At 40.3% G+C, this 14861-nt stretch overlaps 2 protein-coding genes across 6 annotated transcripts in view; one reads left to right on the top strand and one right to left on the bottom strand.

The window, feature by feature from the left end:
- UFSP2 (UFM1 specific peptidase 2) overlaps nucleotides 1–1788 on the bottom strand; it is an 18045-nt gene extending 16257 nt beyond the window's left edge. For 2 of the 5 annotated variants that reach the window (XR_007766368.1, XM_050895859.1), the window contains exon 1: nucleotides 1192–1244. Coding sequence is in view for 2 of the 5 variants with exons in the window: in XM_050895859.1 (XP_050751816.1) it covers nucleotides 1192–1233 (42 nt within the window). In the remaining 3 variants the exon portion in view is untranslated. Of the gene's footprint in view, nucleotides 1–525; nucleotides 579–674; nucleotides 812–1191; nucleotides 1245–1714 lie in introns of those variants that run through there. The other 3 variants (XM_050895862.1, XM_050895860.1, XM_050895861.1) reach the window with 3 other exon arrangements.
- Nucleotides 1590–14861, top strand: C4H4orf47 (chromosome 4 C4orf47 homolog). Its single transcript, XM_050895864.1, has 8 exons — nucleotides 1590–1640; nucleotides 3532–3724; nucleotides 4779–4998; nucleotides 7852–7989; nucleotides 8078–8153; nucleotides 9636–9815; nucleotides 11792–11964; nucleotides 14752–14861. Exons 1-8 carry the CDS (start codon nucleotides 1614–1616, stop codon nucleotides 14798–14800), a joined length of 1056 nt encoding a protein of 351 aa, XP_050751821.1. The 5' UTR covers nucleotides 1590–1613; the 3' UTR covers nucleotides 14801–14861.

Genomic DNA, 14861 nt, shown 5'->3' with positions numbered 1-14861 from the left:
AGATCAATTCCCAGTCGAGTTCAACATACCGCTACAAAAACAGTTGTGCCAGTACAGAGAGGAACAAAAGGTGACAGGCCAGAAGAGTGTGGGTATTGCTCAATCTAACAGTCCACAACAAGAAACACTTCACAGCCTTAATTGCTCTAAAAAAACCACCAAACATCTGTAAGAATAATTACACTAAGACCCTTTAGAAAGACTTATTGCATAACTGTTTGCTTACAAAGTATGGGAAACTTCCAGGTGCAATGCTATCATTATTCATGAAATAAAAGAATCAAAACATAGGACTAATTTTCTTTCCATTAAGAGCATTATAAGCAGAAATATACAAAAAGATACGCATGCCTGATGTAAATATAAACATCTACACTTTTAGCTTTAGGCGAAGGATTTTCAGGTTTCTGTGATTCTGGAGTGCCAAAGTTTACTCCAAGAAACAAAAAAGGCAAGATCGCAATGTCTAACATTTTAGTTCCTGAAGCATAAACCTGAACTATTTTAGATAACACAGTTACCTACGTTGAAAATGGGGGATCCACAAGTGCCAGCATGTGAAAGTTTGCCTGGGCTGATGTGAAAGATGGCTTTTATTTGAATTATTACAATGTAAGAATAACGTTCATGAATGAAAAGCAGAGCTCTGCAAAAGGAATAAGAGGGGATTTCACCTTTTGATAGTGGCTCATCATGGATGATGAGGTCTTCCGACAAACCCCTGACAAAAGCCACGCAGGCTGAGACCCCCACGGTACCCAAGGGCGATGGGGAAAGGCTGCTGCGGGGGGCGGATGAAGGGCGGCAGCGCGGGAGCTGCCACTGCCCCTCCTGACACAACCTGGGCCCTGCAGCAAGGGCCTCGCACCCCGAGCTGCCCAAGGGGCCTCAACACCTCCCCCCCGAGGTGCTCCTGGAGGCCCAAACGCCGCCGCGGAGCACCCACCCGGGAGCGCGCAGGCGGACACCAGCCCCCAGCCCGCCCCGCTCGCCACAGGACGGGGCAGCGCCGCAGCACCGCTCCCCCGCAGCCGTTTCGGGGCGGGGGGAGGAACGGCCGGGGGGACCTCTAGGGCAAGCCCCCGGCCCCGCTGCTAGCCCAGCACCAGCGGGAGCCGAGCCGAGCCCTGCCCTCCCCTCCCCGCTGAGGACGGACACCCCCCCCCCCACCGGCGGGAGGGGCGGACTCACCACGTCCGTCAGCGCCGCCGCGGGGGCCGAGCCCGGCCGCATCGTCCCCGCGCACGCGCGCTCCCGCCCGAGGGGAGGTGCCACACGAGCTGGAGAGGCGGGGGGACAGCTTGCCCGCTCCCCCCCGCTCCTCACGGCAGAAACGGTCGGCAGGAGCCACGTGACGGCTGGTGCCACGTGACGGCTGGTACCCCCCCCCCCCCCCGCCCGCTCTGCGGTGCTGCGCAGCCGCGATCGCCTTGGGCCGTACCAATGCAGGAAGCCGGGGGGGGGGTAAGGGTGGGGATAGGCGAGGCTCGGCCGCTCTGCCGGTTGGAGTTTCCCGCCTCCTGGGCAACCGGCACCAACAGAGGGCGGGCGGCGGCGCCGGGCGCTCCCCGCCGCCGTGCCACCCTCTCGCTCCTGGCGGCGGCGGTGGTCTCATGCGAGTGAGGTACCGGCTCCGGCAAGTAGGTGCCGCGGTACCGCTCGGTTCCCTCTTGATTCACCGGCCTTCCATACCCTGCGGTGCTGCCGCACTTACCGGTGGGCCGGCGCGCTGTGCCGTAGCGCGTAGAGTTGAGCTTTCTTTAGCCTGGGCAACCAACCATAGCTGTACTTAATCCAGTTCATGTGGTATCAGCGCTCTGTGGCAAAATACTGGTATTTCCTCGCCTTTCCTACAAATTCCCTGGGAGACGCTCCAGAATTGTTCTTGCCCGCCTGCTGCTTCGCAATACTGCTACTTCAAGGCCAGGCTGGCCCACCTCATTACATCTCCTCAGCTGCATCGAACTGCTGAGGTCCAAAAATCCTTCCCATTAATCCCTTGATCAACGATCTTTGCTTTATGCTGTAGAATTTAATTCTAGGTCTATTTATCTTTGATAAATTATTCCTATTCTCCTCATCAACAATGCCAGCTAGCGTCATAACAGCAAACCCTTAAGTTTGTTTCCAAGGGTCAGTTTTCTGTTGTCTCTTCTTTCAATGCTATTTGTTGTCACCTGCCCTTTGGTTCCTTACCCAATGTCTAGATCTAGCAATAATCAAAGAACCGTGCTGAGTTTATCTGATGAAGTGATGGTCATTTTACACTGCGTGAACATCCACACATTGTCAAAAAAATTGCTTCAAACTTTCTGCATGCTGTCCATCATGTGTGCTGAGCATAAGCAAAATGTGGCTAGCCCTTCCATCGTACACAGTGTTCCAGCATATTATTTTTTATAACAAAATATATAAAATCTATATTATATATATTTCCACTGCTGTGCTGCTGCTTTTCTACTCTGCACCCACATGCCAGATACAGCTAATGTGTGATATTAATCTCTCAGAGTTGTCTGCTGCCTGAGTTATTTTCATTCCTATCTTCCATCTTGCCTTTGCCCCCATAGTTAATACCAACATGGCACTTGATCTACATGGTCTTTAATCTGTATTCCACCATAATGTCTTAACTTCCCTGCTCTCTCTTGAGCTGTATGGACACAGATACTTCAGCTATTTGTTTGCATATCCTTGATTTTTTTGATAATTCTTGTATTTCATGACTTTGAAGAAATAGCTTTCCTAACATATTAACCAATTTCTTCTACCTTAATTTCCATTCCTGGTGAACTTACTGTATATTGTTGTCTTCTTCCTCAAGGTAGTTCTTCCTCTAGCTGATTCTGATTCCTATCTCTACTATTTTTCACTCTGGGAATCAGATCCCTGATAATCTTAGTGCTAAGCCTGCTCTCCAAGCCCTTGAGTTCCTTGCACTTGTTGACTAGGCATTTTCCTTAGTTCTGTCAGGCTTCAATGAGGGTGATGATGAGGAAAACCTAACATTTACTGTAAATCATTTGCATTAAAACCAAGAAGAAATTGGAGATATTTACCATGACCAGGTCTTGGATTAGTTAGAGGGCTTCCAAAATTCCACTTCTATGTTTTACCCCAGATTTGTCCATACACTGACTTTCTATACCATTATTAGAAAGTGACTGAAAACCATTACTAGAGATAACCCACAACATGAAGAAGGAGGCTGCTCGGCATGTTTTATTACTAGCTGTTAATGCCACCAAAACCTCTCATCTTAGTATTCTGAAGATACCTGTCATACATTTTGACCCAAACTATGTAAATTCAGTAAGAGTGCAAATGCATTTGATTTCCTCTCTCCGCTCATGTTTTGAATTTGTTTAACAGAGGAGATATAATGGTGTCTAAATCCCACATAGCCCGTTTGTCCTATAAGCACTAAAGCTGTGAATCATATTGTAGATTACTTTCTTCAGACTACATTTATTGCTAATATTTTTGACCAAAACTTCTTGCATTTTACTTAAATAAACTTTTTGTTTACAGGTGTGGAGTGCTTATAGACTTTACTTTTGCAGTAGAACAAATAAACAAGGATACTTCAACCCTTTTAGTGCAGTGCACTGTCACACAGATCCAGCCATGCCTGCAGAAGGGAAAAGTGATAGGGAGAGGATTGGCCTCTTCAGTGAAATGGGTTATGTTACCGTTGGAGATAAATATGTATCACATTATATGCGTAAGTACATTTGATTTTAATCACTATTAAGTGACAGGGACCACCTCTAGTATCCATCTACTTTCAGAATTACTATTTTCTAATGTATTTTTTTTTGTTAGTGGGAACTGCTTTTTCAGGCATATTCTTTGCTCAGGTCTGTATTATTAAGAGAAGGGCTCGATATGTTGGAATGCATATATCAAAGAAAGGAGAAACCCAGTAAAACTGAAAAATATGTATGCATAATAGACTGATAAAATCTTTTAGTGTATACATTTCTTTTTAATATTAATTATCTGCAAGTTACCAGTATTTTCCCGCTTTTGTGAAAAACAGTAGTGTTTTTTGTGTGCTCTTTCAGCAGGTTTTCTGTTATTGACAATTACATTGTCATTATTTTTAAATTAGTGATGCAATTTTTTTTCTGTTCTGATCTGACTCACGTGTGTGAGATTCCCCATCCTGTCTTTTTAGAGAATATTCTCCTTTTCTGGTTGTTCAATGGGAATACTCATTGAGAAAGGTAGTTTTTGTAATTAGTAAGGTTACAGAGGTTAACCCTCAGTAGCTGCTTTGAAGTGATAATGCAAAGTAATCCTGGCTTCTCAATACAGACATTTCTGCTGTGTTGTTGTGTCAGTGATGAACACATCCACCAGAACTGCAGCTGATACACTTCTACCACATTGAGCAGCTAGGGATTCAAAACCCAACTGGAGGCACTTAAGCTATTCTACGTGGTCTAGAATCAGTGGGAGAGATGCTTCTCTGAAGTATTACTCATAGTATATAAATAGGCATCAGCTCTAGCTCTGAATTGTAGTCTGGCGTAACCAATCTCTCTCCATTGTCTGTAAAGCAAGTGCAGGGGTTAGAAAACTAAAACTAGGTGCTGTGAATACCTTCTCATAGCATTGTCTTTCAGACACAACCATTTACATGCATGATTTACAAGTTAAATGCTCTATAGTACATTCTTTGAGCCACCCAGATCCAGACCTTAGGTTTTTTAATGTAGGCTAAGAGAAGCACTAACATTGAACAGTTATTTATGGTGCTTACTTTTTTAAAGGCCCTTTTAACGAAGCTGCAAGCAAGAACAGACAGATGTTACCTGGGGGGATCAAAACATTGTCAGCTCTGCAGGCAGGTTATTTTGAGCCTCAGTTTGTGAGGATTTTCGATGGTGAAGCCTACTCAAACCCTGTTCAGCTAAGGAGACGCTATAGATTGGCAGAATCAAAGAAAAATTTGGGCAAAGCTTTCCTTCCCAGTAATGGAGACAAATTGCCGTAAGTGTTGTGAAAATGTTTTAAATTGACCTTTTTTCTTTTCTGTACGCTAAAGATGATTCTCACAAATTATGTCTTATAAATCCTGTAATGAGAGTACAATACTGTTGTTTTATACAATGTAGTGTTAGTCAGTACTGAGCGAAGAATTTTGAGCAGCAACACAGGGAAGGCTGAACACATGTAGAAATCAGGTCCTGATGCTTGCTCTTAACTACTGTTTTTTGCTGGAAACAGTTTTCTTACCCTTTAGCTTTTTATTTTTGATGAAAATGAAGATGGCTATGGGAAAAGGGTGTGGATAATTAACAAATTAATATTTCATTTTAATTTAGGAGGAAATCTGTTGGAACTTGTTAGATACAATATCTTCTCCCTCCCATTTCTGAGCCTCCCAAAATAGAGATGGCATATATATTCCATAAACAGTAGGAAAAGGGGCCATTATCCAGGTGCAACATTTTCGTCTCAGCGAATTCATATCCATTATCTTTTTGGTAGAAAAAATACCAGTTATCCTATAGGATGATCAGAAGATGTTACAGAGCTGAGGAATATATGCAGAATATTAAAATAAATGCATCTTTGCTATCTGCACAACATTAATTGCATGACAAAATGACACCAATGCAATTGGTGTCATATAACTATTACTATTCACATGTAAAAACAGATAGAGCCTGGTTACTCATTTATAACTATACAATCTTGTTTTGTTTGTGTTGCTGCAATAAGAGACAGGAGGATTCAGTCTGTTCAGGACCTAGTTCGTACAGGCTCATGGTTATATTTAGTTATATCTTTCTGCAGCTTTGCTTTTGGAAAGTTTGGAGAGTAACCTCTTGTTTATTTTATATATATATATAAGGATGCAAGGATTAGCTATGTTCTGTTGTATGTTACAGGAACATCTTAGCTTGTAATAGGAATGTAAGACATGGTGTGTAGGCTTTCTGTTGGATATACATGTGCTATTTCTGATGGGACAATGTGTGAGCCCTGTTTTCAAAACTTACTTTCAACTACAACTTGACTTTATAGCAACCAAATTATTTATAAGGGTTTAACTGTTAGAAACACCTAGGCACTGATTTCAAATCCATGTCAGTCAATGAGAGTCCTGTTCACTTACTTTCTGGGTTCTGAGTCCAACAGTAGGAGTTTTGCTTACAATGAAGACCTGCTAATGTGCTCTCTTCCATGTACTGCCTCCACAAATGCACTTGTTGGCTGTGGGTGCAGCAGCTTGTGCTCTTATTCTTGTTGTAAGACTTTAGAATTCTTCTAGACATGAACTTTAGGACAGGTTCTTTATTGTCTTTATCCTCCCCTAAATCTGTACTGGCAGAGTAGTACAAAGCAGAGGCTGGGAAAGTGGTTAGGTTGTCTTTTAAACGGAATCCTGAAGCAATTATGGAAAGCGATTATAAATTTCTTATATCCAAAACTGACTCCCATTGTAACTAAGGAACTAGCTGAGAGCTCTGTTGCTGTTCATTGAGTTGTTGTTCTTGGCTGCCTGAATGATAGGCAGCTCTTGGGAATCTTTTCTTTACATTGGAGCCACATTTGTTGGCTGCAAATGGAAAGGTTGCAAAGATGTCATATTCTGAAGATGTGACTGAAGCCTGGGCCTTTCTTTTCTTCATATGTCTGTTCTCTGTTATTTTGTTTCTGGCATATAAAAAGCCTAGACACAGAAGTGACATCTAAAGAGTATGAAATCCAGCATTTACGAACTAGGAAACACCAAGATAAAGGTTGTCTGTGCATTGTCAGTTTGCCCATTTTTTTCTATATATGGGTTTATGAAGTCCCTAAATAAAAGGAGGGTAATGAACAGGCAGGTTAGTGTTCTGTGCAAAGTTGACAAATGTTATCTTGACATCCTAATCCTGTCAGTATTCATTAATGGCCCTTTTAGGTAGGAACTAATTGAGACACTTTACTCTCTCCCCACAGTAAGTGCAGACAGTACAGGCAAAGCAGATTACCTCAGCTGTCTAGAGTAGTTGACACATCTCATACAGCAGCCCCTGTTTATTTTTTTCTGACCTGTTTTGGGTTTTTGGGGCATGGGGACAGAGGTTTGGTGGTTGTTTGGGGTTTTTTGGGACCACTGTAGCAATTAGTGGACCAAACTGCCACTCAGCTATTTCATTAGTTTGTCTTGGTCCTTTTTTCCTTTAGCAGCTGTATGATCATGTACTTTGAGAGCATGTCATACACTTGTCAGCAAATACTGATTTTCAAGTTGGTCTTTAAAAAACAGCCTTTGTGAATTCCTGCAGCTTTGTAGGCAGAGGTATTTCTCCTAAATGAGCTGTGCCTCCTTTCACTTTCCTCTGTGACAAGACAGAAAGTTAACTAGTCCTAACATCTCCCAGAAAAAAAACCTTTCAGAGAGGTACCCCATGTTGCCTGCCACTCCATTACCATAACAACACTAACTTACTGTTCTCTGTAAACTTGTGGGACTGTCCTCTTGTCATCAAGCATCAAGTCTGTTTAACCTATTTCTCTGGGTCTCTGTTTGTGAATCTGTCTCTAACGGTGTTACTTCACCTTGTTGGCACAAAATTAAAACAAGCTCTATTAAGCATATTTATATTATTAAGATACTTTAAAACTTCATCTCTGCCACCATCTTGTTTCTTTTTTGTCTGTAACACTGTGCACGGAATTGCTGTAGTAGTAGATCCATGGACAGTGGACCTAATCTGGTTTTATATTTAACTCTTGAGATATATATATTGTTTGGGTTTTCTACTTACTGTCGTTTTAGCACACTAGATATGGAAAGCCTGAAATATTTGCAAAACATCAATTAATGTGTTCATTTGCTATTTTTAGATGTGGACTTGGCAGCTATTATGGAACCATAGGAGGTTCGTATGCATACTTCAGTCCACAACTGAAAACCAAAGAAAGATACATTCCTCCAGGAAAGAATTTTTATACTAATCCAGGAAAGAAAGGAACTGGATATGGGTAACTTCACAATATTGCTTCTTGGAGAGTATTTTATTAAATGTTTCTTGAGTTTTGAACACCTAAGTAATTAATTTTGTTTTTACAGTTATGCAAACCTTACCATAGGTGAACAGTATCCACATGAACCTGATGGGTATGAGGTAGAAAGAATAAACGCAAAGGTAAAAATATTTGTCATTATTATGTATTAGTTTTAGGCTTATTTATTACAGTTTACATGTACTTTTTGTTCCCTGTGGTGTTTCCTTTTGCTTGAAATCACTAATGTTTATTTACAAAGTGGAGAAAGGAAAACAAATTAATGACCATACTGTATAAAAAAGATTTAGGTATTACTCATTGTCGTGGTTTAACCCCAGCCAGCAACTAAGCACCACGCAGCCGCTTCCAGGCTATGCTCCTTCCCAGCTTCTTGCACACCTGCTTGCTGGCAGAGCATGGGAAACTGAAAAGTCCTTGGCTTAAGATAAGCACTACTTAGCAACAACTAAAACATCAGAGTGTTATCAACGTTATTCTCACACTAAATCCAAAACACAGCACTGTACCAGCTACTAAGAAGAGAGTTAGCTCTGTCCCAGCTGAAACCAGGACACTCATTTGTTATTTTTCCTTTGAGACATCTGGCAGTATCCCACGCAAGTTCTACCATTCAGGATTTGACCTTAATTTTGTATTTGGAGACCTTAAGCTACAATGCAGTAATGACCAAACGATGCCAATAGCAAGAACAATAATGCTTCTATGTTGTTGTCAGAAGAATGGGACCTCATTATCCTGGATGCTATATAAAAAAAACCTGTTCTTTTTTTCATATAAGTTCATAAATCTAAGAAAACTTGTAAATTTGCTTGCACTAATTTTAGTTATCCTGTATATTTTCATCATATGTAGTGAAAAATGGCAGCAGGAGGACATTTTTTGGTCTAGAGTAAGAACAAGATTAGACGAAACAATTCAGCTACCTGCAGTTGAGACAAATTCAGAGTGAAAACTAAGCATCCAGTGCAGAAAATGACAAGAACAGAGAAAAGAGGGAGGTGGGATTGTTTCCACTGGATAGAAAAAAGGGAATTTGCTCTGATACATTAGCATGCATTACCAGGTGATACTGTATTACTGATAGTACATTTTATGCTTGTCTTTTAATTGTTTGTAATGTTTTAACCTATTTTATTTTAAAATGGAGTCTGGGAAGAATAGTCAGCATCTCCCATGGTACAAAGAACCAATTCCTAGAGAAGCTCAGCTTAGCAAGGTGCTCAGAATCTGGGAAATGTAGTGGCCAGGGTTCACAAGTGTGAGCAGCTGCGATGCATGCAGGCAGAATTTTCAAGCATGTATGTGTGCATGTATGCCCAAGATACAGGTATACAATACTGTTAGACGCATCTTAAATGCACAGTGCTTTGCCTGACATTTTCCTACCATGATTTCATAGTGATTGTTGTGCTTCCTGGTCAGTGAATCTATGTTCCATTATACATGGTGAGTATATAAAATACCTCGATCATCAAAGAAGAGGAAAGAAAGTTAGAGTGAACGTTCTCCAAGACTAAATTTAAATGCTTTCCATTTTTCTCTTAGAATAACATGCAGTAAAAATCCTCAAGATTGTTTCTTTCAAAGTATTTGTTTTACAGAAAGCGCAAGAGGAACATAAATGGTTGGTTAAAGGAGGGCCTTTCAAGTTAAATCTATATCCCCAGGGGTATTTTGACATGAATCCCTATTTTAATGACAAACCTTTGCCACCTGTGAAGAAACCACCTCCAGAGAAGCCAATTGCACCGCCTTTCAAACCAAGTTCTCCTGCTAAAAAGGTTAGTTTGTCTTATAGCTACTGGAGACAAAAGATAAATATTCAGGTATTTCCTGTTAAAAACTTTGCTTACAGTACATAAGATAGAAATAAATGTTTGGGTTTGCTATTAATTTCTTATTTTTCTTGCAACAGATATTATTCCATTTACTTTGTTTTCAATTTACAAAGCAGTGAAATCTTGTTTGACCCAACAACTGCTGACCAGTTTCAAGTAACCTAAAAAGTATTTCTCTTTAAAATCTGCATATACAGTTAATTGACTGCATACACCACAAAAAGATACAAAGCAGAAGGTTATACAATAAATGACAGTAAGACTAGATTACTGTAGCAAAATGAAATGCTGTCCTATTTTGGACTCTGTCAGTCACTCATATCATTTTTGAACCTGCTAATTACTCTCAGCCTATATATACAAACATCTAAAAGATAATTCCTAGAAGTAGCATGGGAATGGATAGCTGGAAGGAGCAGAAAAACTCAGGTTAGTCCCTCTGCTCAGGGAAAGGCTGCAGAATAAACTCAGGAGTTATCTGTTGCTTGTCCATCAGCAGACACAAATTTGGAATCCACTTTAGAATTTGCCAACTCTTCAGTAGTTAGGAGAAAAGGAGTAAAAGGATGGGAATAAATATACGTGGAATGGCTTTGAGGGCATAAGAAATAAAGCCTGGAGTTAGTATGAAGGATATATAGGAACATAGTTCATTAGTTCCGGTTGCTTAGTGTCATTATTTCTTAAAATCTAAATGGATGTTTTTCCATTCCATAAAGCATCCATCTTGATATATTTTTTTTGAGATGAGATACTAAATTTATGCCATTCACCTTAGGCTAAACCTTAATTTCACTTTGAAATGGGTTTAAGGTGCATAAATATCTCTCTCTTAAATGACTCCAGATACCTAATGCAGTAACACCCCTTAATCTGTCACTTTTCAGCTCTTCATTTTGGAGTTCCATTGTCAGTCATTTAATACTGTGCTCTGCTAACCACTGTTTTCCTATTATTATGTCCTTCACCCTTGACTTACTTGACTGACATTGATTCACCTGAGGAAGATGATGATAGCAAGGAAAATATAACTATTCAGAAAGAGACAGCAAAAGTGCTTACACATGAATAATTGTGTTGGGTGTTTGGCCTCATAGATGAGGCAGCTGAGATCTTTCAGAATGGAAATCTGTTCAGAAAAGTTAGCTGCTACAAAGTCAGCACCTTGTCTGGCTGCCAATGCTGGTGATCCTGCTCCAGGCTCCCCATCTTTCACACCATGTATTCTTTCCCCGTATATTTAAATTATGTGTACTTCCCAAGCTACTGCACACTTTCCCTCTCTGCTATATAAATTCTTATGGGAGAAATTGCTTTATTGTTGACTGACTCGCTTACTGCTGCACTTTTCAGGAATGCAGCCTCAGCAGACTGTGGGGTTTAGCTGTACTAGGGGATTGCAAAGAATGAATCAGGTCTTTGCGTATTTTTTAACTAAGATTTGCCACTCCTGTAGTAGTAGTGGACATAACGTTTCAGGAAAAGCAAATGCTGTATTCAATCCTTTATGTCAGAAAGCATATTGATAATAATGCCCAAGCCCTGCTGTACGTAACAATCCCTACACCAGTACTGGACATGGAGGTGTACTAGTAAACTAATAGTGACATAAGAATTCCCTTTTTTTGCCTCAACATAGCTCATTTTAGTGAGTTATGTTTTTACTTTTTCTGTCACATTTTTCAGATCCTTTCCTCAAAATCCAGACTAATGAAAGAACATTTAAAACTAAGAATTCATCAAAATAATGACTAAAATTTTCCTTAAAGTTTCCATTGCAAGTTTAAGGAATATGTGTTTTTTGGTTTTTATATAATATGGTGCAGTCTGCTATTCAGTATTCTTACTTGCTTTTGCATGAAAAATATTTTAATTAATTATATTGTAGATTGGCACTTCAAAAAGTTCTTTTTTTTCAGTCAGGGGGCATGAAAGGAGGCACATTTGATCCTTACCCAAGCCATTCCGCTGACCCTTATGTAATTAAAAAATCTAAGGCTGTCACAACTAATAAAGAACGACAGATTTTTCATCCTCCTGCTGGACCAAAAAGCAGACCTGTTAGAAGCATAATAACTTTAAATGTCACAAGGTAAGCTCCTTTGAGTTCATGTTTCATGTATGCTGTCTACCAAAAGTCATTGGCACAGCTGTTTATTACTGTCTAAAATAATTGAATAAATGAAGGAATGAATTATTAACAAAAGGATAAGAAATGTGTAACGAACTTGGCTTTCAAAATTTATTCCTACTCTCTTCTGTAAATTCAGGTTACTTTATAAGGCTATATGTATCATAGAGACCTTCAAAATCACGCTATACAGATGTCACTGAAAAATTATTATTTTTTATTCTTTTCTGACTTGATAAATGTAAAAAGACCAGGAATGTTTCTGTTAAAAACGAAATCTGGTTTTGTTTTCCCTTATGTTTATGGAATAAAATTGGCTCCCTCTGCTGGCAAACATAATATTAGGTAATCTGGGCCTGTGAAGCTTTTGAAACAATGGCACTCAAATTGGATTCCTAACTACAAACATGTCACTGTGCAATGTTAGAAGAGATTTATAGTACACAGTGTATATATATAGGTAGATAAGCACATAATTCTTTATTTTTTTATCTTACTAAGCTATAACCCTTATATTTAAAAAAAATTATTTTTTGGTTTTGGCTCTGTTGTAATTCAAGCAGAAAATCAAGACTGTGTTCTTTAGAGTTATTTAGAGAAATCACTTTCAAATGCAGACTTCTAAGATTGCGTGCAGAACAGTTAAGCGTATTATTTTGCATACTCCATGAGTAACATGAAATATTTTAGAAATACTTGAATAAAATTTGAAAAACTATCTTAGAGGAATCTGCTTCACATTTGTGATTTGTCTTTTACATATCATATGTGAAGTCTAAGAAATACACCTCCCTTATTCACTCATTGCTGTTCTATTTACTTTATTTCACCATGTATTGGCATTTGCATAATCTCTTTTTAAGTTGCAGGGATAGTTTGAAGTTTTTATTTACACTGACAAGGCAGAACCAGAACCTACATATTACTCCATATTGCTTTTCATTACTAGTGGAAAGTAAGAAAGAATTGAAAGTAACTTTTTGATACACCAAAAAGCGTGGTAACGACCAACACTGATGTAAGAAAGTACAACCTTCCATGTATGCACTGGTGTTTTTGAACTAGGAAAAGGGAAAAAGGATGGTATATTGGTCTGAGTAGTCTTCTTATCAGTGTAATTGTTTGTGTTATTGTTTTATCAACAGAATAAAAATTCATGTTCCCAAATGAAATGTTTTTATTGGAAAAAACCCGTAACTGTATGTCATGTAGGTTTCCAAATTGAAAGGAGGGGACTGATTGTGAAGTATTACTATGTGCTCACAGATACAGTTATGATGGACTCATTAAAAATATTTGTAAAGAGAAAAATTTCACATATCCAACAGAAATTCCACAGAGAGAAATTAAAACTAGTATTTCAAATTCTCCACTATTCCCCTCCTAAGAATTTTAAAGAATGTATTTATTTTTGGTTCATTATTCCTAGGTTTAATAGAATGAGAATTGTGAACTAAATTTATTATAAGTATGAAGCTCATAGATTTTAAGAAATGTGGTAAGACATTTTTCAAATCATCTGCTTCCCCACTGAATTACAGTTCGTTATGTACTTTTGTGTTGGGTTTGTGTGGCGGGGTTTTGGTAGCAGGGAAGGGGCTCCCTGTAAGGTAGGCTCCTCTGAGAAGCTGCTAGAAGCTTCCCCAGCTCCAACTCAGACCTGCCGCTGGCCAAGGCCGAGCCAGTCAGCCACGGTGGTAGCGCCTCTGTGATAGCATATCTAAGAGGGGGAAAGACTGCTGAAAAAAAGGAAGAGCTACAGCAAGGAGAGGAGTGGAATGTGAGAGAAACACCCATGCAGACACTGAGGTCAGTGAAGAAGGCGAGGGAAGAGGTGCGCCAGAGCAGAGATTCCCCTGCAGCCCATGGTGAGATGGCAGGCCGTCCCCCTGCAGCCCATGGAGGTTAACGGTGGAGTAGAGATTCCCCTGCAGCCCATGGAGGACCCCACGCTGGAGCCGGTGGCTGGGCCCAGAGAAGGCCGTGACTCTGGAAAAGTCCACGCTGGAGCAGTTCGTGGAGGACTGCAGTGTGTGGAAAGGACTTGAGTAGGACCCCCGTGTGAGGGACCCCAGGCTGGAGCAGGGGAAGAGTGTGAGGAGTCCTCCCCCTGAGGAGGAAGGAGCAGCAGAGACAATGTGGGATGAACTGACCGCAACCCCCATTCCCTGTCCCCCTGCGCCGCTGCAGGGGGAGGAGTAGAGGAATCGGGAGCAAAGCTGAGCCTGGGAAGAAAGGAGGGATGGGGGGAAGGTGTGTTTTTAAGATATGGTTCTATTTCTCATTATCCTACTCTGATTTGAGTGGTAACAAATTAAATTGATTTATTTTTCCCCAAATCGAGTCTGTTTTGCCCGTGACCATAATAGGTGAGTCATCTCCTTGTCCTTGTCTCGACTCATGAGCCCTTCTGTTGTATTTTCTCCTCCCCATCCCACCGGGGGGGAGGAGTGAGCGAGAGGCTGTGTGGAGCTTTGTTGCCGGCTGGGCCTAAACCACGACAACTTTCCAATGGAAAGCTTATCTTCTGATATTTGGACCATAATCCTATAATTGGATTTGCTAGTGTAGATTCTTGCTCTCACGCAGAGCTCTGTTGAAATAAATTTGACTTCACGAGGATTCAAGTCATGAAATCTAATTACAGGACTGGATGTACCACAGTTTTTCATTTTTACAAGAACTCCTGTAATTTGTACAGTGATATTCTACAAAAATCTAATAAGTTTCTCCTCGTTTGCATTTCAGGTCATTAAATGTAAAGAACTACAAGACTGCACAGCTGACATCTTATTAGGTACAAAAGGTGAAATGAAAAGTATACTTTTTAGACTCTGTAAACTGCTAACAAAGCAAAT

This window comes from Gymnogyps californianus, chromosome 4, assembly GCF_018139145.2.
Source record: "Gymnogyps californianus isolate 813 chromosome 4, ASM1813914v2, whole genome shotgun sequence".
NCBI classification, from domain to species: domain Eukaryota; kingdom Metazoa; phylum Chordata; class Aves; order Accipitriformes; family Cathartidae; genus Gymnogyps; species Gymnogyps californianus.
The sequence above is the reverse complement of the archived record's forward strand: the minus strand, read 5'-3'. Positions and strand labels throughout refer to the sequence as shown.